General features: G+C 51.0%; 1 protein-coding gene across 1 annotated transcript; it reads left to right on the top strand.

Annotated features, from left to right (window-relative positions):
- Positions 1–4,439: 4,439 nt before the first annotated feature.
- CES5A (carboxylesterase 5A) lies at positions 4,440–22,294 on the top strand. Its single transcript, XM_081107702.1, has 12 exons — positions 4,440–4,638; positions 6,828–6,966; positions 8,604–8,737; positions 10,261–10,414; positions 12,589–12,693; positions 14,458–14,562; positions 15,281–15,421; positions 16,447–16,515; positions 17,808–17,955; positions 19,338–19,487; positions 21,627–21,699; positions 21,805–22,294. Exons 1-12 carry the CDS (start codon positions 4,514–4,516, stop codon positions 22,055–22,057), a joined length of 1,596 nt encoding a protein of 531 aa, XP_080963828.1. The 5' UTR covers positions 4,440–4,513; the 3' UTR covers positions 22,058–22,294.
- Positions 22,295–22,582: the final 288 nt, after the last annotated feature.

The raw sequence follows: 22,582 nt of genomic DNA, 5'->3' as shown, positions 1-22,582 counted from the left end.
ATAGTCCAGAACTGAAGTGTCTGACAGAATTGATTCTTTTTCTGCCTTCCTACATCTTAGCATAAGCAGCCACGAGCACACTAACGAGACAGCATTCAGTCCCATGAATTATAGGTTCTTTGCTATGACAGCCTCCAACGTCTGCATACCCAACGTACGTCCCAGTTACATATTGCTGTGCAACAAACCAGCCCGGAACAGAGTGGCTTCAAACATAACCACTTAGTCAGCTCTTTTGTTCTGTGGGTCAGCCGTTGGCGTTGGGCTTGCTCGGGCAGTTCTGCTGCTCTTAGCTACGCTCACTCGTGCCTCTGTGGTCAGCTGCCCGTCAGCGAGCAGACCCACATCCCTCAGCCTTCTGATCTCCTCATCAGAGCTCTGCCTTGGCAAGTCCAGCATCTCCATCTCGTTTACTGTGAGCTGTCATGATGTCCGAGCTCCCGAGAGCCACTCCGGCAGCATATCAGACCAGCCCCGAGGCATTCGTTCAGGACAATAAATCCGGAGTCATAAGAACATTGCTCTTGCAACTAGTTCTCTCCTACGCAGTCTCCTGCCTCATGCTCAGGTCCATCGCCCTCAAGATCCACTCCCACACATGCTTTTCTGTTCCTACCAGGACACATTTGCCATGTCATGTAATTAACTCAGGGTGAAAGCCATTTCCTCCCGGAGGATGGGCTCTATTCCTTGCCAGGGCTACGCTGAGACCTGGCCTTAGTTCTTAGGCTGGGGCAATGCATGGAGTAGAGTGATCTTTTTTATTTTTTAATTATTTTTTATTTATTAATTTTTTAAGTATTTATTGTTGAAAGTATTATATATGTTCTTCTTTTTCTCCCATTGACCTCTTATAGCCCGGTCTCTCTCCCCCCACCGCCCCAGGCCTCCACCATCCTATTGTGTGTGTCCATGGGTTATGCCTATATGCATACAAGTTCTTTGGTTGATCTCTTCCCACCTACCCATCTACCCCCGCCTTCCCTCTGAGATTCCACGGTCTGTTCCATGCTTCTGTGTCTCTGGATCTCTTTTTTGTTCGGCAATTTATTTTGTTTATTAGATTCCACATGTGAGTGAGATCATGTGATACTTGTCTTTCTCTGACTGGCTTATTTCGCTTAGCATGATACTCTCTAGGTCCCTCCATGCTATCTCAAAGGGTCAGAGATTCTTCTTTACTGCTGCATAGTATTCCATGGTATAAATGTACCACAGATTTTTTATCCACTCATCTACTGATGGGTACTTGGACTGTTTCCAGATCTTAGCTATTGTAAATTGTGCTGCCATGCACATAGGGGTGCATACATTCTTTCTGTTTTGGGTTCCTTAGGATATATTCCTAAAAGTGGGATCAAATGTCAGTTCCATATTAAATTTTTTTGAGGAAACTCCATACTGTTTTCCATCATGATTGCACCAGCCTGCATTCCCACCAGCCATGTACTAGGGTTCCCTTTTCTCCACATCCTAGCCAGCACTTGTTGTTTGTTGATTTGCTGATGCTAGCCATTCTGACAGGTGTGAGGTGATCACCTCATTGTTGTTCTAATTTGCGTCCTTCTTATGATCAGTAACTGTGAGCTTTTTTTTTTATATGTCTCTTGGCCATCTGTCTGTCCGCTTTAGAGAAGTGCTATTTAGGTCCTTTGCCCATTTTTTAACTGGATTGTTTGTCTTCCTTTTGTTAAGTTGTCTGAGTTCCTTATATATTTTGGATATTAACCCTTTATCAGATGTGTCATTGCCAAATACGTTCTCCCATACCGTGGGCTCCCGGTTCATGAGGAGGGCGATCTTGATGAGGAGAAGCATTTTCATGGGACACGCATGTCACAGACCGAGTCTGCTCTCCACCCCGAGGTGACTGTCATTGCCCTGATGCCTTCAGGTTTCCTATAGCCTCTCCTGTGAGAATCGGAAAGTGGGCTTCGATCTGCACTGCCTTTCCAGCCGGCGTAGAGAAGGGTATTTTAGAGCCAGGCCTTGGGCTGAGGTCCTCTCGTTCTGGTTTCCCCCTCGGGGTGTCAGGAGCCAGGAAGAACAGAGAGAACCCATCAAAGGTCTGTGCCTCTCAGAGGCCATCCAGGCCACTGGTGTGACTACTGATGAGGACATCAGGGTCCTAGGAGGTGAGGTCAAACCACGACCCTCAGGGCATGAGATATGTAACGATTGCTTTGGAAATCTCAAGCACGCTGCTGGTCCAGTTAATAGTGGGAATGGGACAAACTGTGAAGCTGCAGGTCTGTATCCAGCAGGCACTTAATACCTGCTTGTGCCTACCCCACCTCTCTCAGGAAGTGACTACCCTGGGAAACCTCCTGTGTGTTCGATTGATGCTTCCCAAAGCCACTATTGATACTGTTAAATTCCTGCCCCAACATCTCTGAGGGTGGGGCAGAAGGATGCCTTTTCAGCAAGTGCGCCAGGTAATTCTGATCCCAACAGCCCCGCCCCAAACAGTTGGGAAGCCCCATGCTGGGCCCTCTGCCATGACCCACCTGCTGGGTCTCAGAGCATGGCTTTGTGACGAAAAGAGTACAGCAGTGAGGACCTAGAGTGCTGAGGGCCGGTCCCTGCAGAGACTCCTCATGTTTACACTGGAGGGCCTGGGCCTAGATTGGAATTGCTGGCTTTACCCATGACACAACCCAAGCCAGTAGAAATGGTGCATTGGGCTCACATTATGGTTGTTTTAGTTTTTTAAACAATTGAGGCCACATTTAAAAATCGAGTAATACGGTATACTTCCGGTGTGGCCTACCAACATTGTCACAAAACAAATGTTTCCTGAGGTTGAGAAGTCACTGCCCCATTAGACAGAGCATGTGTGGTCCAGTTTTCCACAGTCCCCACCCCTCCCTATTGCTCTCCGGACCAGCTGCATTCACCGCTTGTTTGCTGCCTTCCCAGACCCTGAATCTGAGGTCTGAGTTGAGGTCTCTGGCTTACCTGACCCCAAATCTACTTCTACTCTTCTGTGAGCCCAACGCCTAACAAATTATTTTTCTCCAGATCAAGGCCCAGTCTTCAGCTGTTTATGTAAATCAGAACAGGAAAGTCTTGCTTGGCCAAGTCCCTTCTTGAATCTTGGCCCGATGCTATGCTTCACCAGTCCTGTGACCTGTGTCTGCCTGCTCAACGTTTGCCTGCTAACAGGAGGCTCTTTCTTGTCTCTGACGGAAGCTCTCTGAGGCCAGCAGCAGCCGTGGATGTCCAGGGCGTGCAGGCGGGCCAGCCAGATGAGGGGAGAGTGGGTGCACCCAGGCCAGACCCTGATCTGGGCTGTTTGGGTCCTTGCAGCTGCCACCGAGGGTGAGACACCGAGTGGGAGAGCAGGCCTCTCAGAAGGTGAGGTAGGAGGGGGATTTCCCTATCTTGGAGGATTGTCCACTGGTGGAAATGAAGTTTACTGCTCAAGGGTCTCTGAGGGCCCACGGCGGGCTGTGTAGTCACCTCAGGGCACCTGACCGATGTCCTGGGGTTGTTGAAAGCCCCAGGGCCCGGGTCTCTTTCTGGAGCACACGGTAGAGCACAGAAGACCCCCAGTCCTGCCCTTGAGTTGCTCACACCCTGTGGGGGGCTGGGAGAGCCCTCTGTCCTGGAACAGAGCCTGTGCTTTTGTGGTGCTGGCTGCCGATTTTAATGTTACTATTGAGATGACATTAGCCGGGGTAGCACCAGCACTCCTGGGTCCCGCTAACTCAGTCGCCGGGCTGCTGACCTCTGAAAGCTCCACATTCTATGTGGCAACCGAGCAGCCCACGCTCTCAGTCTCAGACGTCTCACCCTCGGACCCCTGGAGGCAGACAGGCTGATTTCAGGTGGCACCCACGTGAGAATTTTTTTATTTTCATTGCTGAATATTTACTTTATTCGAAAGCACACACCGAACTCAGCAAAACCAGCACTGCGTAGATGTGATTGCTTAAGACTCCTCTTGGCCAATGTGAAAAGTTCATTTAGATTTCACTTTAAGAAAAGCAAGATGCCGGTCGTCCTATAGGCGGGTGATGCACAGGCAGTTGTGCTGGCGGGTATGAAAATGACGGACGTGTGGGAGCTCAGGGCCCGGTGACTCCGTGCAGTCCTAGGCTCTCCAGGGCCTGGTGTGTATCGTCACCTCCTAGGAAGGGAGGCTTCTGGGCACAGAAGGGAGAAGGGTTTCCACGGTAACCAGGGGGCATGTTGTGGCTTGGTGCTGTGTTCCCAGACGAGACTAAGTTTGTGCTCTGATACAGGTGACTTCTAAGGCGATGTTGAAGGAGGCCATGGACATGGGTTCCTGGAGAAGGAATCCAGATACTTCCCGTGGCACAGCGTCTGGGCCCAGAAAGAGCGCCCCCACCTGGGGCAGCTCTGAGTCGGGCTTATTCCTGGCCTCTTCCCAGCCAGCTCCTGATTCCTCCCCGTGTGTGTTCCCTCAGGACCAGCTGGAGATGGACCCACCAGGAGCACCAGGCTGGGCTGGGTCCGGGGGAAGCAAGCCACTGTGCTGGGAAACACCATGCCTGTGAATGTGTTCCTCGGGGTCCCCTACGCTGCACCCCCGCTAGGACCCCTGCGATTTACAAACCCAAAGCCTGCGTCGCCCTGGAATGGCATCCGAAACGCCACATCCTACCCTAATTTGTAAGATCGGGCTTGATCCCATGGGTGGCCTGCGACCTGGGAGTGGGGGCAGGGCATTGAGGGGGAATGAATGAAGGACATGCAGCCCCATGGGCGGGGGGGGGGGGAGGGGAGCATCTGGGGGGGGGGACGGGAATGGGGGGCCGGGGGAGGAGGAGAGGGCTACAGAAGTGGCTTCCGTGACCACATGGCACCGTTCAGAACATGCAGATCCCCTGAGCTCCCATCCAAACTTCCTGAATTGGAATCTTCAGACCTAGAAAACTGGATTGTCTGAAAGCTCTCTGAGGATTCTGAGTTCGATCAGGTTTGGGAGCCACTGTGATGGGCTTACTGATTGGAAGGGACGGTCAGCCAGGCCTAGGCTCCTTGGTCAGACTGGATAAAGGCTGTAGAGTGAAGAATCACACTAAAGCAGTGGTTCTCAACCTGTGGGTCGCGACCCCTTTGGCGGTCGGACGACCCTTTCGCAGAGGTCGCCTAAGACCATCCTGCATATCAGATATTTACATGACGGTTCATCACAGTAGCAACATGACAGTTGTGAAGTAGCAACGAAAATAATTTTATGGTTGGGTCACAACATGAGGAACTGTATTTAAAGGGCCAGAAGGCTGAGAACCACTGCTAAAGGGATGTTAGTGCTAGCAGTCAACACCGTGCCCAGGCAGAGCCTGGCCCGCAGGGGAAAATCCATAGCTTCCTGTGGAATGCTGGCATGAGTGTGTCCCTGTGGCACAGAGGAACTGGGAGGTAAGGAGCTCCCAGTCACTGCAAGTTTTCAAGCTTAGGTAGGCAACCAGTTAGTTCCCTGGGGAATGGTGGAGGGGCCTCACGCGTGAGGTGGGAGCTGAGACTTGGAAATCCCCAAGAATCTTCTGACTGTCAAATTTTGTCAAGTCCTCAGGTTGGTCACATTCCTGGCATTGCTTTCACAGGCCAAAGGAGTACCCTGGTGCCAGGAGACCCCATGTGGCTCAGGGACTGAGGACACTAAGCCGACACTCATCTGTTCGTTTGTTCATTCATTCATTCATTCATTCATTCATTCATTCAGCTCATATCAATAGTTAGATTCCCTTAGGCCCTGGACGACACCACCATGGGTTAGACATAGCTGCCCTCAGGAACCTGCAGACTGGTAGTGGTGGTGGGGACACAAACGACAATGACAATTAAAATACAGAGTGACAGGGGCCACCGTAGGGGATCGGAGAAGGTGCTGAGGAAGCACAGAGAACCACTTATCCTAGCTCTGAGGGGAGGTCAGGGATGGCTTTCTTGGGAGCCTGTAGCCTCGATTTCTGATAAACAACTTACAAGGGGGAAAGGGGGCATAAAAACTTGTCGGGGTAGATTGGCAGCAAATCTGTATACTATTCTACCACGAAATTAAAGTGAGCACTTTGTAGAAATATTCACATACACAATCTCATTCGATCTTACTGTGTGTCAGGCTTGGTGATGGGGGCTCTGAGGTACTTAGGTGACTAATACAGAGCCCTAGGCTTCTAGCTGCTCACGGTTGAGCTGAGACGATGATTACACTCATATACAAGTCTATAGGAGAAGTTCTAGTAAAAAAAACGCAAAATATGTAGGTGTTTCCAAAGATACCTATGGTCTATCTGGAGAAATCTCAGAAGGCTTCCTGGAGGAGGTAGCATTTAGACTGAATCTGAAAGAAAGGGAAGAACATGAGCAAAGAGAGGAAGACAGCAGTCTAGCCAGAGGGACCAGCTTGAGCAAAGGCCTGGGTGCAGGATTCTCTCTGCCAACCTGTCTCAGTTGGTTCCTGGTGGAGAGGCCTGGAAAAGTCCTTTTGTTCCTCTGGGGTCAGAAGAGGGGGCTGCCAGAGCCAAGCTCTTGATTTGCAACCCAGTGTCCTAACCTCTACAGTTTGGGGAATTGTTTAGCCAGCCGGGGTCTTTATGCGTGTGCCTGGATTATGATGGTGGGTGCTGGGGGTTAATGGTACAATTATTATACCCAATGTGCTTTCCCTCCTGAGAACCAGATCAAAGAGAATCATGGTTTGTTCATTTGTGCACTGGGTGGAGGGGGCATGATGAACGGGGTACCAAAAGCCCCCATAGGCATCTTCTGCTCAGGCCCAGGAGACAAGAACTGGCCCCTCCCAGGCAAGTTTGCTGACAGCGACTCCAGGGGTTTCTCCTCCTCTTTCCAAGGTGCTTCCAGAACTCAGAGTGGCTGTTCTCAAATCAACACATTCTCCGGGTGCACTACCCCGAATTCGGAGTGTCGGAAGACTGCCTGTACCTGAACATCTATGCCCCAGCCCGTGCCGACACCGGCTCCAAGTTCCCGGTGAGGCTGTCTGCCGTGCTGGGGGCAGGTGCTGGGGCTGGGACCCTGGCAGAGTGGCTGGGGGTCTGGAATCAGCCCCAGCCTCCTATTGGGTAAAATGGGAATGTAATCATTGGCAGGTCAGTAACTTCCTTCAAAAGTCATTTGAACGACGTATTCACTTTATCTCCTTTTTGCTTCTTTGTTGGCAGTGGCTTGACCTTTGATTCTTATGTTGTGTTGTGTTTCCCCCTCTGTTGAGTATTTAACGGCCTGTAAACAGTCAGAGAAGGCCCTGCTTAAAAGGACTCTGATTATTTTTGTGTTTGCTTGAAAAATCCTTCCGTTAAAGAAAATAATTTCCTTCACCAATTTTTCTGTTTGCAATGAAGTCAGTCAGGTAATAGCGCGGAGCATGCCACGTAAGAATGTGAAGGATCCCTGTGTAAGTGAGTACAAAAGGTACAGTCTAACTTTTACCACACCCTCCCATCATCTTTTCTCCCTGATGTCCGTGCAATGAGGACTTGCTGTGTTGCACTATACCAGCAACATCTATTGATTGCTGACGTGTGCTAGGCACAGTCCATTAGCTCACCGAGCCCCCCACAGTAACCCAAAGGGTCGGGATTATTGAACCCATTCTACAGATGACGAAGATGAGGCACAGGGGGAGAGAGCGTCAGCGCCTTGCTCCATGCTCTACCTCAGCCAGTGGCAGATTCTTGTGTCCAAGCTAATGCTTTGTCCAGTTCTCCTTTTTCCTCAGTGGCTTCCTTCTCGCTTCCTGCCCCAAGGGTGGCAGTCCCTAATAGGACCTTTAAAATGGAGAATGGAGCCCTAACCGGTTTGGCTCATTGGATAGAGCATCGGCCTGCGGACTGAAGGGTCCCGGGTTCGGTTCTGGTCGGGGGCATGTGCCTTGGTTGCGCAGGGGGTGTGCAGGAGGCAGCTGATGTTTCTCTCTATCCCTCTCCCTTCTTCTCTGTAAAAAATCAATAAAAATATTTTTTTAAAAAAATGGAGAATGGAAGGCATTTATTATTAAGTATAAATAGTGATAATAGCATTTGAATGATGATTTATGTTCCCCAGTCCCAGTTTTTCTAATCAACCTAGTAAAGTCTCCACACTTCTCTTCCCCTTTTTTCTCTCTTCTCTTTGCAGGTAGACAAAAGCCTTAGATTAAAAAGCTTAAGCTGCTTTTGCTTCCATACATGGCTTACAGTGATTTCCATCTTCCTGTGGGTCACAAGTTCAATATTTAGTTAATACTTTCCAAGCACTTGGAATGTGCCAACATTGTCCTAGGAACCTCAGATGCAGAATCTTGTTTAATCCTCATAATAGCCTCATAACTGAAATACTTTGATGCTTCACATCCTACAGCTGAGGAGAATGAGGCTCAGAGAGGCTAAGTAATCTGCCTAAGGCCACACAGCTGGTCAGTGGCAGAGCTCAGACTTAAACTCAGGCACTCGGATGCTGGAGCCCACCTGCTTAACCCTGAGCCTTCTTCTAAATACAAAACCTTCCATGCTCTTTAGAAAGGACAATGAGACATTTGCATTTTCATAAAGAAAGAAGGACCCAGGATTCACTGGGAGGGTGTCGGAATGCTCGACAGGCTGACCGGAAAGTTCCTCTCCCCTCCTTAGGTCATGGTGTGGCTTCCGGGAGGTGCCTTCCAGACTGGTTCAGCCTCCATCTTCGATGGGTCTGCCCTTGCTGCCTATGAGGATGTGCTGGTTGTGACTACCCAGTACCGGCTAGGAATGTTTGGCTTCTTCAAGTGAGTACCCCCAAATGACTGACACCCCTGGTCCCCAGGGGGCAGCTGTGCAGCAGCCATAGGGGATTCAGTGCCCAGCATCCTAAGGAGGAGCCTTCAAGGACATTGAACAAATTTGGACCAGATTATTAGGTAATTTTAGCAACTATGACAGATAACCCCCCCCCCCCACACACACACACACGTATTAGTGGCTTAGAGAAATAAACATTTTTTCTCACTTCAGTAAAATCTAATTGAGGGTTCCCAACTGACAGACATCCTTCCACATGGTCAATCAGGGACCCAGGCTCCTTCCACCTGTGGCTCTGCAGCAGGCCAGCAGGTGGAGAAAGAGATCAGAGGAGGATGTGAAGGCCGGCTTTCTGGGTCAGCCTGGAGGTGGCGATCATCACTGCTGTTTACACACCATTGGCAGAACTCAGTCACATGGCCATGCCCAATACAAGGGAGACGGGGCAACGTAGCCCTGGAAGTCAAGGACACAGAGTGTGTGAGCCATCAGTCGTCCCTGACGTAGGGCCCCGTCTCAAGGCTCCTCAAATGCTCGCCTGAGAATAGTCACTCCATTGCATTATCTTCCCATCCCATTAACTGTCCACCCATCCTGGGAAGCATGCTCTCTGCATGAGCTGCACGCAGCACGGGGCCATGGCCAGGACCATGGACTCTGGGGTCAGACTCATTGTGTTTGAATCCCAAATCTGCAGCATTTTAGGTCCTGGGTAAGGGATTTGCTCTCTCTGTGTCCTGATTCCCTGTCTGTGAGAAGGAGCTGATGTATCCAGCAGTATCCTTAGGGCTTGTTTGCAGGTTTCATTGAAGGGAATTCGTGTGAGTGAATTCAGAAAAATGCAGCCACTGCCCAAACCACTTCGCAGCAGAGGGGGCCTCGAGTGGCGTATTAAACATAAACATACTGGTCTCTTGATATCCCACCCTCAGCCCCTGCTCCTTGCCTCCCACTGACCGCACACATAGAGGTCAGCCTTTTAGGAGGAGGGTAGAGAAGGTGGGGATAAAACCCAGAGGGACAGACAAAGACCAGCACCACCTACCTCACTGGTTTGGAGGATTACGGGAGCATCAGCCATAAAGCCCTTAGGACAGTGTCATGCACAGTGCTGCCGTTATTGTCATTGTTGTTATTATTCACTTAGTCATTCACTGGAACCTCTGTGCCCAGGCAGGTCTCACTCCCTGGTGCAGACCAACTCTCAGGAGCAGGACTCTTCTGGAATCCATGGATTCAGGGGAGCCTGTGCATACCCTGAAATTGCATCTGCATTGTCTGTGCATTTTTCTGGGGTGTGTAACTCTCCTCAGATTCTCAAACCAAAACCCCAGCAGAGGGAGAGAGCCAAGCCTGGTGCTCCCCACTGCCCCAGGTCTGATTGTCAGCCCTTCCCCGGAGGGAGTGGTGATGCCCTGACACCTGTCCACAGCCTCGGCCGCCATCCCCCTGGGCTTCGGGAGGTAGACAGTGGCCCACGAAGGATGCTCATTCCACCTCTTGCTCCCAGCACAGGGGACAAGCACGCGCCGGGGAACTGGGCCTTCATGGACCAGCTGGCCGCCCTGACCTGGGTCCAGGAGAACATCGAGTTCTTTGGTGGGGACCCACACTCCGTGACCATCTTCGGCGAGTCTGCGGGAGCCATAAGTGTGTCCAGCCTTGTGAGTTCTCTTCGGTGGGGGAGGTTACAAAAAAGAGGATGATGAACCACGTACATCTGATTGGTGCTTCATGTTGAACAAACGCTTTCAGACACACGGTGTCCCTGGAGCCTCACACCGTGAGTCAGGGGCTCAGTCTCGTTTTAAGGACGAGAACTGTCGTTGGAGAGTTTACATGAATCATCCAAGATCACATAGTGAGTGACAGTTTGAAGAAAACTCATTTGTATGTGTACAGTTGAAGGCCTGGCATCCAGTTATCAGGACTGGTCATCATTGAATAGAGAAGCTCAGCTAAAAGCATCAAATAGCAAAGGATGCATGTAAACATTTTATTTTCACTTAAAACATAAAAGGGCCCTAACCGGTTTGGCTCAGTGGATAGAGCGTCGGCCTGCAGACTGAAAGGTCCCAGGTTCGATTTCAGTCAAGGGCATGTACCTTGGTTGCGGGCACATCCCCAGTGGGAGGTGTGCAGGAGGCAGCTGATCGATGTTTCTCTCTCATTGATGTTTCTAACTCTCTATCCCTCTCCCTTTCTCTCTGTAAAAAATCAATAAAATATATTTTATAAACAAACAAACAAAACAAAACATAAAAGGTACCCTCCTTCGCCAGTAGTTTGATGCAGGGTCTTACTTTCTAGAGTCAGTCTGCCGACTGGTGGTCCAGCAAGGCTCTCCTGCATAAGCCCCCGCAGGACCCATTGCCCTTACATTGGGGGCTCAGTGTCCTTTCAGTGAGCACCCACTTAAATATGCTGCGAAGAAATCTGTGGATGCAGCCCTCTTATGGAGCTTTCTATCCCCTCACATGGTTTACTCTTATCTTGTGCTCCCCTAATTTTATAGCCATGTTATTTAGCTACCTACCTCTATCAAGTTACACCCCCCCCCCAAAAAAAAGCATCATTTTGTTTTCTTTTTACACACACACATCCATTGGTTCCCATGATAGTTCACTGGTTATGTAATGACAATGGCAAGTGAAACTGACAAAGCAGATTTGGAAGCAGAGACGCCTGGCTCGTGGCAAGAAATTGATGGGAAGAGAGATGTGTAGAGGGGCCGGGATACGGCTCCGGGCTCTGCATTCTGAGTGGTCAGTACTTCCCGGGCATCAGGTAACATGTTAACCACAGAAGTCAGTCACATGGAAGTGGGTTAAACTTCTGCTGTATAACATTTGACAATATACAAGGTATTCTTTACCTTCCGTATAACCTTATATGGTGGATTATACTAATTTACATATGTGGTAGGAGCCACTATTCATGAGTGCTTATTACTTAACCAAGCGCTGTGCGAAGCCTTCTGTATTCATCACTTCTCCTGCTCCTCAAGACAAGTTTGTGACGTGGGCTCAGTTTTTTTATTTATTTTTATTTTTTATTTTTTTATTGATTTCAGAGAGGAAGGGAGAGGGAGAGAGAGATAGAAACATCAATGATGAGAGAGAATCATTGATTGGCTGCCTCCTGCACACCCCACACTGGGGATCGAGCCGGCATCCCGGGTATATGCCCTTACTGGGAATTGAACCGATGACCTCTTGGTTCCTGGGTCAATGCTCAACCGCTGAGCCACACCTGGCTGGGCAGTTTTTTTTATTTAACATATTTTTTAATTGATTTTAGAGAGGAAGGAAGAGGGAGAGATAGAAACATCAATGATGAGAGAGAATCATTGATCGGCTGCCTCCTGCAAGCTCCCTACTGGGGATCAAGCCCGCAACCCCAGCATGTGCCCTTGACCGGAATCGAACCCGGGACCCTTCAGTCCGCAGGCCGCCGCTCTATCCGCTGAGCCAAACCAGGTGGGGCCAGTGGGCTCAGGTTTTACTGCGGTTTTATAAGAGAGTAAATGGATGCTTAGAAATATTCAGCAACTTGCCTGAGGTTGCCCCATCGGGAAGTCAAGGGGCTAGCACCCACACACCAGAATGCTCACCCTCAAAGTTCATGAGGAACATGGGGCTCAGAGAGGTTATTTAACTTGCCCAAACCTTCGCAACTAGTCCTCGAATCCCCAAACCAGGGCTTTTCCTTCTCTAAGGTTAGCTCTCTAGAGCAGGCTTCCTGGGAAGTTTTCCTTACAGGAGGGGTGGGTGGTGTGTGTGATGGGCGGGAAGCCCCTGGATAACTTTTGCGGGGTCTCCTGTGTTCTCTCTCTCAGATCCTGTCCCCGCTGGCCCAGGACTTGTTCCACAAAGCCATCATGGAGAGCGGGGTGGCCATCCTCCCCTACCTGAAGGCCCCGGAGGAAAAGCGGAATGAGGATGTAGGTAGATGTGCGCACCTCTCCGGCTTCCTCTCCTTGGTCAGGTGTCGGCAGACCATGTGCTTGGCCTGACTGACCGTGACCGGAGAATCTGACGCCGGCTTGAGGTGAAACGTGTTGCTCCGTGGAAGGCCTGGTTCCGTAGGAAATGGGTCCAGCTGCACAGTGCAATGCTGCTGGTGTGCATGTGTGTGCGTGTGCGTGTGTGTGTGTGTGTGTGTGTGTGTGTGTGTGTGACAGTTCTCACATTGTATGCACCAATCTTTGCTGTGATATATATCTTAGTCCCCTGTACCTACTCTCTTCCACCTAGAGTGCCCTGGTGAGATTCTGATGCTGTTGCCAGCTCAGTAGGAAATAACGGTGACTTGTTAATATTGTCTGGCAGGAGATTGGGAGGGAGAGGGGAGGCGTATGTCCCAGATGTTCGTCATCTGTCATCTCGTCTTTGCATTCTGCCGGACAGTAAGCACCTGGAGACCAAGGCCCCTGTCTCTTCCATGTCCCAGCATAATGTCTGGTGTATGTTAGGCGACTCTACACGCTTACTCGAGGAATGAGTTCACGAATGAGCTGATTCATTGACTGAATATTAATGAAACAATGGGCTACGGAGCCATCTCCTGGGTATCATTCGTGTTAGTGGTGCATTTCCTTAAACACCTTGTAGAAGGTAACAACATACACCGAGAGCAAAAACAGAGTCATAATATTGCAAAAACACGGTCACTGCAGACGGAAAGTTGAGTTTGGTGGCGTGCTCTATCAGGCTGGTGTCGGTGTGTGCGGTGTGGTGTGTATGCATTCATCCACCACACAGATAGTGAGTGCCATTGCTTCCCCACTCTGTGTTGGGACCTGTGGGTTTATAAGTGGAGAAGGCATAGACTGTAATCATTTTTTATGGTAAGGATTTCAAGCCTGCAGCCCATGGGTGTGTTTGGAGGTGGTCCTCAAACGCTTATGATATATGTTTGTGCATTTTCCCAGGGGGAGGGTCTTGGGCTTTCATTGGATTCTCAGAGCATCTGGGATCCCAGAAGACTAAGGGCACTACTTTCAGGGGGCGCATTCTACACGCGTGGAAAGTTCAGTGATAGGGCAAGAAGGTGCTTAGCAAAGGGCTAGGTAGGTGGGGGCCCTTGGGGTGATGGGAGATCGGAGGAGGAGGGGAATCGTAGGGACTGCCGTGTCTGAAAGGACATCTGAGAGAAGGTAGGACTTGGGTCTTAAAGAGTGAGACAGGAAAAAAGGACCCCAGGGCATTCCAGGCTGGGGGTGAGGGTGAGGGTGCGGCTGGAGCAGAGCTGACCAGCTGAGACTCTGAGCTGGACACAGGCCTCAACAGACCTTGCAGAGCTGCTCCTCTCCCTTGGGGGGCTCCTGACTCCATGTGGCACCCCAGAGTGGGGCTCTGGGCTCTGTGGGGCCTGGTGCCAGTGGAGCCAACATCACAGGTCTGTGACATCACAGATCCCACCATGACACCAGGAATCCTGACTATTCCATGGCCACAGACTGACAGGTCCTCACTCCCAGCTCCTGCACTTGCTAAAGATGACAAGAAGGGCCAGGCGAGAGCGTCAGGATGACCCGGGGCCAGCCTGCCCTCACTGTGTCCATTCCATGAGAATGGGGAGGGCCAGCAGGCTGGACGTCGTATAGGACGGACGGGCCTGGGACTGGGCTGAGGACTGTTTCCACGTTTCATTTTCCCAGAGGCTGTCCGTACTGTGCTCTAACCCGGTCCTTCTCTGCCACCAGTTGCAGATGATCGCAAATATCTGCGGCTGCAGAGCGGACAACTCCGAGGCCCTGCTGCGGTGCCTGAGGGCAAAGTCCTCCCAGGAGCTGCTGGGCATCGGCCAGGTGAAGGGCCTGGGGCAGGGCTGCCCTTTGAATGAAATGGTGGACGAACCTGACTGCTCTTATTTATTTTGACATGGGACTTGGAAAGATATGGGGGCTGGGGATTCGTGGTAATGGCTGTAAAAACGTGGACCGTAGGTCATTTTAAAAATATATACGTTTATTGATTTCCGAGAGGAAGGGAGAGAGAGAAACATCAATGATGAGAGAGGATCATTGATCGGCTGCCTCCTGCACTCCCTCTAGTGGGGATCAAGCCCCCAACCTGGGCACGTGTCCTGCCTGGGAATCGAACTGTGACCTCCTGGTTCCTAGGTTGACGCTCAACCCCTGAGCCACGCCAGCTGAGCTGCAGGGTTTATTTTTTAAAAGTTGGCTGGACTGTACTCCCAGAGCTTGCATTCAGTAGGGAATTTGCATTTCTAACAAGTTCGCAGGTAACACTGATGCTGCTGGGAGCCAGGCTTTGAGAACCACTGGGCTAGGCTACCGTTTCTCTTACGTGGATGCTATTTTTAGCCCTTATCTGCAGATGAGGAAACTAAGGCACAGAGACGCTGACCCCCTTGCCCAGGCAGCCGGATGTATGGGGATGGACCAAGACCGGCTTCATTTCCCTTTCCTACCACATTTTGCTAGAGTGGTGGGCTCAGGGTGGGTTGGTTTGGGGCCCGCAGATCTTACAGACAGAGACAGCTTCCGCCCTTTCTCATTTCAGGTCGCCAAGTCTTTCACGCGAATGGTTGATGGTTTTTTCTTTCCCGACGAGCCTCTAGAACTGCTGATCAAAAAAACATTCCGCTCCGTTCCTTCGATCATCGGGGTCAATAACCACGAGTGTGGCTTCCTGCTGCCCATGGTAAGAATCCCGACTCTGCCTCCTGCCGCTCCCTCCACAGAGGGGCCGGGGTTGGCTCCACAGCCCGTCACTCCCACGGACAGCACACGCGTTGTGAGGGGCGGAACCCATCTGCCGAGCACAGAGCGGCCGTCCTTCTTCTCTCTGAAGGAAGGCAACTGGGGATTGGGGTCAGCCAGGGCAGGCGTCCGCCCTGTTCCTCGTTAGGTTTACAGTGAAAGGAACATCCCTGTGTAAAACACTCTAAGAGACAATGGGATCCATTTGAGCTCTGCTCAAAGCACCACAAATGCTCGTTTCAAAGAAGCATAGTTCCTACTTCGAAGGTGTTGAAATCCATGACACCTTCCTGTCCTGGCATTTGGATGTCCAAGAATGCTCCCTAAGCTGGTGGACCAGTGCAAGCTGCAAAATAGACTCCTTTCCTTCATCCCACGAGGATGAACTGAGCACGTACCGTGCGCTCTGAGCTCTGATAAAACCCGAGCAGGCAACAGTGAACGAATCAGATGGATTCAGGTTTCCGCACGCCTCCAGGACCTCCTGGTTCATAGGTCAGTGCTCAGCCACTGAGCCACACCAGCCAGGCACCAATTCCCTCTTCTCTGAGGATATCAGTCAAATTGGATTAGGGCCCAGAGAACATCCTCATTTTAATTTCATCACCTCTTTCAAAACCCTGTCTTCTCACATAGACACATTATGAGGTCCTGGGGTTAGGGCTTCCACATAGGAATCTGTGGGAGACACACACACAGCCCATAACGTGGCCTTGCCACAGGGCAGCCACCGGGGTCCCACAAGACTGCAGGTGTAACGGAATGGCTGTCTTTTATCAAATGAGAGGAGAAACTGTCGCTTAACCGATGCACGGGGAGCTACTTCTACACATGGCCCCCGGGGGCTGGAAGGGTCATGGCTTTTCCCAGCCTCCCCCCTGGAAGGCGGGCGCCTGCACCCCCACAGAGACCAGCTTCCCTTCCGAGGACCTGAGGTGCTCACAGGCGCCCCGCTTCTCTCCGCAGAAGGAGTTTCCTGAGATCCTCAGAGGCTCCAACAAGTCCCTCGCCCTGCAGCTGCTGCACACAATCCTGGTAAGGACGTTCCGGATTCCAAAACCCACCTGGGACCAGGGACCCCTATTGGCTGCATGCCCGCCAGGCTGTGGACTGGGTTCTAGCAATCCTGAGGGCCATTAGTCAACCATTCGCTCATTCCCTCCCTGCACACAGACGCGCCGGGGCAGCAGGATGTAGAGGCGGACTCCTTTCCTTAAGCATCTATTCAGTGTGTGCTCTCTGCCAGGTTCGTTTCACCCGCTTATTCGTTGATCAGGTGTTAAGTGAGAGCCCACGTCCCCCACCTTCCCTAACACTGGGCTGCCATGATGCGCAGGCGTGTCTCTGCGCTTGAGGAAGCTGTGGGCTGTTGGGACGGACAAACCTGACAGGACACTTCCGTGCGTCGCTGCACCAGTCAGGGCAGAGGGATGCCCAGGACTCCGTGGTGTCCATGGTGTCCGTTGCGGGGAGCAGTTGGCTCGCTCAGGGGAGGGCTTTGGAGTTGGAGTTAGGTTTGTCTGGCGAATGGAGGAGCAGGGCTGAGAGGAGCGGGCGGAACCGAGAGAACCAGGGAGCGGGCAGAGCCGTGTGAAGAGGTCAGCGGAAGGCATATAAGGTTCCATCCCAGGGGCTGGGAACAGAAGAGCGACATGGTTCAATGTCCATTTGACAAAGGGTCCGGTGTCTGCAGCGTGGTCCAGGCTGGAGGCAGGGATGCTGCAGGTGCTAAGGCTCAGACAGGACGTTGGATGAGTCTTGGCTGCCTGGTGATGACAGTTGGGACTAAAGTGTGAGCGAGGGCCCGGAGGCAGCGCTGGTACCAGGGGTGGGGCTGGCTTCACGGGCAGGGGATCGGTGTAGTTCAAAGGGCCTTTTGCTGAGAAGAGTCCTACACGTGGTTGGATGTCCTGTTGTCACCATCTTGAAATTCTTGTCATTGTGGAACCATTTTTCACTTGGCATTGAGCATTTTCACTTGGCACTGGATCCCGCAAGTGGCGTAGCCAGCTCTGCCCAGGGGTGGCTGTTTCTGAAACATTTCAGAGAGGTGTGTGTACTATGATTGAGAGCCTGGGATTTAGATGAGAATGGTCTTGTGAAAGAATCCTGGTTCCACCAGTTTGGGGCCAACCACGTTACCTCTCCAAGCCTCAGTCCCCCCATCTGTGAAATGGGACTGATTTTGCCCATTTGCACCACAGGCTCGCTGTGTGGATTCCATGGGGCGGTGCGTGTAGAGCGCTCAGAACATGCCTGCACAGGCGGGTGCTCCACGTGTGGGCTGTTGTCGCTGACCTGGACCTCCTGTGACTGATCTTTTGCAGCACATCCCCAGCCAGCATTTACACTTCGTGGCGGATGAGTATTTCCACGGCGAGCAGTCCATTTTTGAAATACGAAATAATTTCCTGGACTTGCTTGGAGATGTGTTCTTTGTGGTCCCTGGGCTGATCACGGCTCGATGTCACAGAGGTGAGTCCCCGAGCCACCCCCCGGCGGGGCCACAGCACAGCAAGGCCGGTGGCGGCAGGCATCCTGCTGCCTGGGGACCGGCCCCCTGCTCAGCCCTCTGTGCCCTCACTGAGAGGGACCTCTCAGGGGTGTTGGGGGTATAGCCCTGAGGGCCAACTTGTGTACTTCCCCTGCCTTTCAGAGTTCAGGAAAGCTGATCAGTTCTTATTGTTTGTGTTCCTCCTGCTTCTTCAGGGCGGTGGAGAACACTCCCACCTCCCCATAATTTTCCGGGGCCCAACTTCCAGGTTACTTTCTGTTCGGAAGTGTCTTCTCAAATGTCTTAGCATAAGGAGGGCTGGAGCATTCAGAAAGAGAAGATTACTTGTGAGGACACACACCCACTCTTCTCTCCCTCTCCCTTCCTTCCTACTTCCTTCCTTCCCTCCTTCCCCCCTTCCTTCCTCTCTTCCTTCTGTTCTCCTTTCCTTTCCTATAAGAGACTCACTTTAAAACTAAAGATGCAAATCGGTTGCAAGTGAAAGGATGAAAAAAGGTATTCTATGCAAGCAGTAACCAAAAGAGAGCGGGCATGGCTATCTTAATGTCAGACAAAAGAGGCTTTAGGATGACATTGGTACAGAGAATTGTTACAGACTAAAAGGGAAGCACATCATAGAAAGATAGAAGAGTAAGTTCATCCAGAAGCTATAACAATTATCAATCCATAGGCATCTTGCCACAGAGCCCCCAAATATATAAAGCAATAGCTGACAGAGTTGAAGGGAGAAATAGTTGTGCATCCATAGTTGGAGACTTCAACCCCACTTTTCATAATAGCTGGAAATGCTCTACAAAACACAGGCAATTTCCCTAGTGATTAGTGATGTTGGTGCTTTAGTGGGAGACTTTGTAAGCATGATCGCCCTTATCCAGTAGAGGAAAACAGAAAGATGATTCAGAGAAAGAGGAGGAAGTTGGAGCGCAAAGACCTTTCGTAGAAGAGAGGTGAGGGAATGTGGGGGGGCAGGGGGCATCTCGGAAGCAGGAATAGCTTCGTTCTGTCTGTCATAGGCCATGGGCCCAGGTCAATGAGAGGAGGTCACGGGGAGGTAGACCTTGGGTCCGTGTGAAGGGCTTTTGTGAAAACTAGAACCCTTGCCCGGGCAGCCTGCCCTGGACGGGCATCGAGCTCTCTGTCACCAGGGCTGCGAGGGCCTCTGGAGCAGGAACCGCTAGTCTCCAGGAAGGAAGCGGGAAGGTAGCTTGTTCACGTCGCCTCTTGTATGGGGGCGGCCCCCACCCATAGGTTTGGGAATCCGGGACGAGCGGGGTGGGGATGCAGCGCCAGCCCCGCTCCCCCTGCAGGGGCGCTGCCACGGGCTCTCTCTCCATCGCTGCAGACGCGGGTGCACCTGTGTACTTCTACGAGTTTCAGCACCGGCCTCACTGCTTCAAGGACAGCAAGCCGGCTTTCGTCAAGGCCGACCACACGGATGAAATCCGCTTTGTTTTCGGAGGTGCCTTCCTGAAGGGGGATGTCGTCATGTTCGGTAAGGAGCTCGCCTGGTTTGGGGGGCGGGGGGGAGCTCTCCTGGTCTTGCAGGAACATGGGGGTGGGGGGGTGAGGTGGGAGAAGACAGGACTCCCCACCCCAACACGATGCAAGCACTGGAGGACTAGTTTTAACTTATTTATTTACTCTCTGGCTTACAAACGTGACCTTCCCCTGGGAACTACCCTTCCCGGGCGCTTTTAGAAACCACGATGATGAGAAAGAGCTGCCACCGCCGGCTGGATGAGTGCTTCTCATTGTACTAAAGCCTAAGGGACGGGCGCTTGGGGGCACTCATGCAGTCTAATTAGAAAAAATCAGAACGGCTTTCTCTATCTCTCTGACTGCTGGTCTCGCCCGCCCTGCCCTTTTCTGAAACCCCCACGGGGCTACATCCCAGGGCTTTAAAAGGCAAGAACCACCTTTTCCATCATCACAGCCCAAAGTGGCCTGGATCCTGGTGCTCTCATTTAAACGCTTGTGGACTGTAACTGCTGAGGTTCACTCGCGTATTCCTGAATTTATGACCCGTTTGGTGCCAATCAGATGAGGTTATCAATAGAAAAGGTTACAGGAACTGCTCACAGAAACTATCCCTAAAATACTTCGTTTTAGACAGTTGCGCAAGGCAGGCTCTGGGCCAGTTCCCGCCGGCCTCCTGGCCATGAGGACAGAGGTGCTCCTATAGAGTGTGTGTGCGCGGCGGCTTATTCACCCCTTCATTTGTTCATTCTCGTCTTATAACACCGATCATAGCAACCACCTCCTAGGTCGCCATGGGGATGAAATGAAGTAATTCTCACAAGCACACTTTTGTTATTACTCAGCAACCATGACAGAGCCTGGACTATTGATGGGTACACAGACTCTCCTAATGGGAAAAAAACAGGATGGTGTATGTGTCAAAGGGTTAAATTCCGAGTTTTCTAAAGAGCTCCCTAAATCAATGAGAACAGAAACTGGGTAACAGGTAGAGACAGACAGTCTGTGGGGAAGGAAATGTGACTGGCTTTTAAATGTGAAAACCCACTCAGCCTCACTGACCACAAGGGGACTGAGGACTTGTCTTGACTGAGGAGTCATTTTTCATTGGGGAGAACAAGACATTTTCCATCATTATTGGGGCAGGTGTGGGGAAACAGGCAACCTCATGTGTTAACGGAAAAGTTGATGAAAATCTGAAATGCATATGGTCTTTAGCCTGGCAATTCAACTTCTAGGGTTGTGTGTGTGTGTGTGTGCGTGTGCAATTATACTTCCATGTGTGCAAAAATAAACCTGCTCACGAACACATTGCTTTTATTAGCAAAAGTCCAGAAATAATGTAAAGATACATTAATAGAGTATTGGCTGCAGGAATTATATATTTATCTAACTGCATATAAACATACATGTAGGGTGTTCCGAAAATGTATACACACGCTTTGAATGTTTATAGAGGCAGTGTTTATGAAAATACATTTCGTTTTCAAAACTGAGCTACCAGCGGTTACAGTGTGTATACATTTTGGGGGGGACACCCTGTACTTATAGAACAATAAATGATAATAAATGGAAGTCGTATAGGCGACATTGTGGAACTATCTCCTGGATAGAATTTTAGCAAAAAGGGAGATGCAGAATCCGTGTCCATTATGCTACTGCCAGTATAAAAATGTGTCCGCCTAACCCTTGTACGTGCCTCGTCGGCCTTCAGAGGGCGCCCAAGAACCTGGTAGCAGTCGCTGCCACAGGCCTGTAACAGTGGAGAGAAGAGATGGAGGGAAACTAATTTTTATTAGATACTCTTTCTGCACTTCAGGTTTTGTGCTTTGAACATATTTGAGCATTACTCCTTCAAATAAAAAAATGCAATCATTAGAGAGAGGAGAGAGCGAGGGTCCCTGTCCCCCAGGCACTGGTAGCCTCAGGAGGGTGGTCGGAAGAGCATTGGTGCCCAGGGAAGATGTGTGTTTGGCCTCCACTACTTGGAAGCGATGCTTTCTCCCGCAAGTTGCAGGTGCCCGGAGCCTCAGTACCTGCAAATGCAAAATGAGTGAAACGGGAGGAGGGATGGGAAAGGCATTCATCACATTCAAGGCACCTCGGCTTCCGGTGCACCTTCCTGGGAGCCGGATTTTGTGATTCTCTCCCTCAGAAGGAGCCACCGAGGAGGAGAAGTTGCTGAGCAGGAAGATGATGAGATACTGGGCCAACTTTGCTCGGACAGGGTAAGTACACCTCAGGGGCCTCCCCACAGCCGGGCACTTGAGGATGAAAAGCTCACCCCCATCCCCCAACACCCTCCAACCCCCCGTTTCTGCTCTCACTCCCAGGAACCCTAATGGAGCTGGCCTGCCTCGGTGGCCAGCTTACGATCAGAAGGAGCAGTACCTGCAGCTGGATTTGAACCTGAGTGTGGGGCAGGGATTGAGAGCGCAGAAGGTGGAGTTTTGGATGGAAACCCTCCCTTTGATCATGGCCACTTCTGGGGGGGCCCAACTGGGTCCTCTTTTCTCCTTCATCTTCCTTTCTCTGCTTCTGCCTTTCTTTTCCTCTTTTTCTCACGGAGGGGGTATCTCTGTGTGAATTTGATTTTCCTCCTCCTGCTTCAATGTCTCCCGCTATCCTTGGCTTCTTTCTGTTGTTCAGCTACTTTACAGAATCAGCTGCTTCCGCTGATCCTTAGGGAATTCTTTGCAACATCAAAAAAAGTGCAATTTGCCTCGAAGGCTACCAGATCTCTTCAATACATCTGCAGGGGGGCTGGCTTCTTAGTTGGCATAATAATGATCGTGTTATGCATATGAAATAAAAGCAGAATGTAAAATACGTGTGGGGAACAGAATTTAATTCTGGGCTGAAAACTACCCCCTCTCCCCCAAACACACACCCAACACCCAAGAGGAAGTAGACTGTCTATCACAGCGGTTCTCAACCTGTGGGTCACGACCCCTTTGGGGCTCGAACATCCCTTTCACAGGCGTCGCCTAAGACCATCGGAAAACACATATATAATTACATACTGTTTTTGTGATTAATCACTATGCTTTAATTACGTTCAATTTGTAACAATGAAATTGGGGGTCACCACCACATGAGGAACTGTATGAA

The sequence above is a fragment of the Myotis nattereri genome (genome assembly GCF_964212035.1).
Source record: "Myotis nattereri genome assembly, chromosome: 15".
In the NCBI taxonomy this organism is placed as follows: domain Eukaryota; kingdom Metazoa; phylum Chordata; class Mammalia; order Chiroptera; family Vespertilionidae; genus Myotis; species Myotis nattereri.
This window is presented reverse-complemented; position numbering and strand designations above follow the sequence as displayed.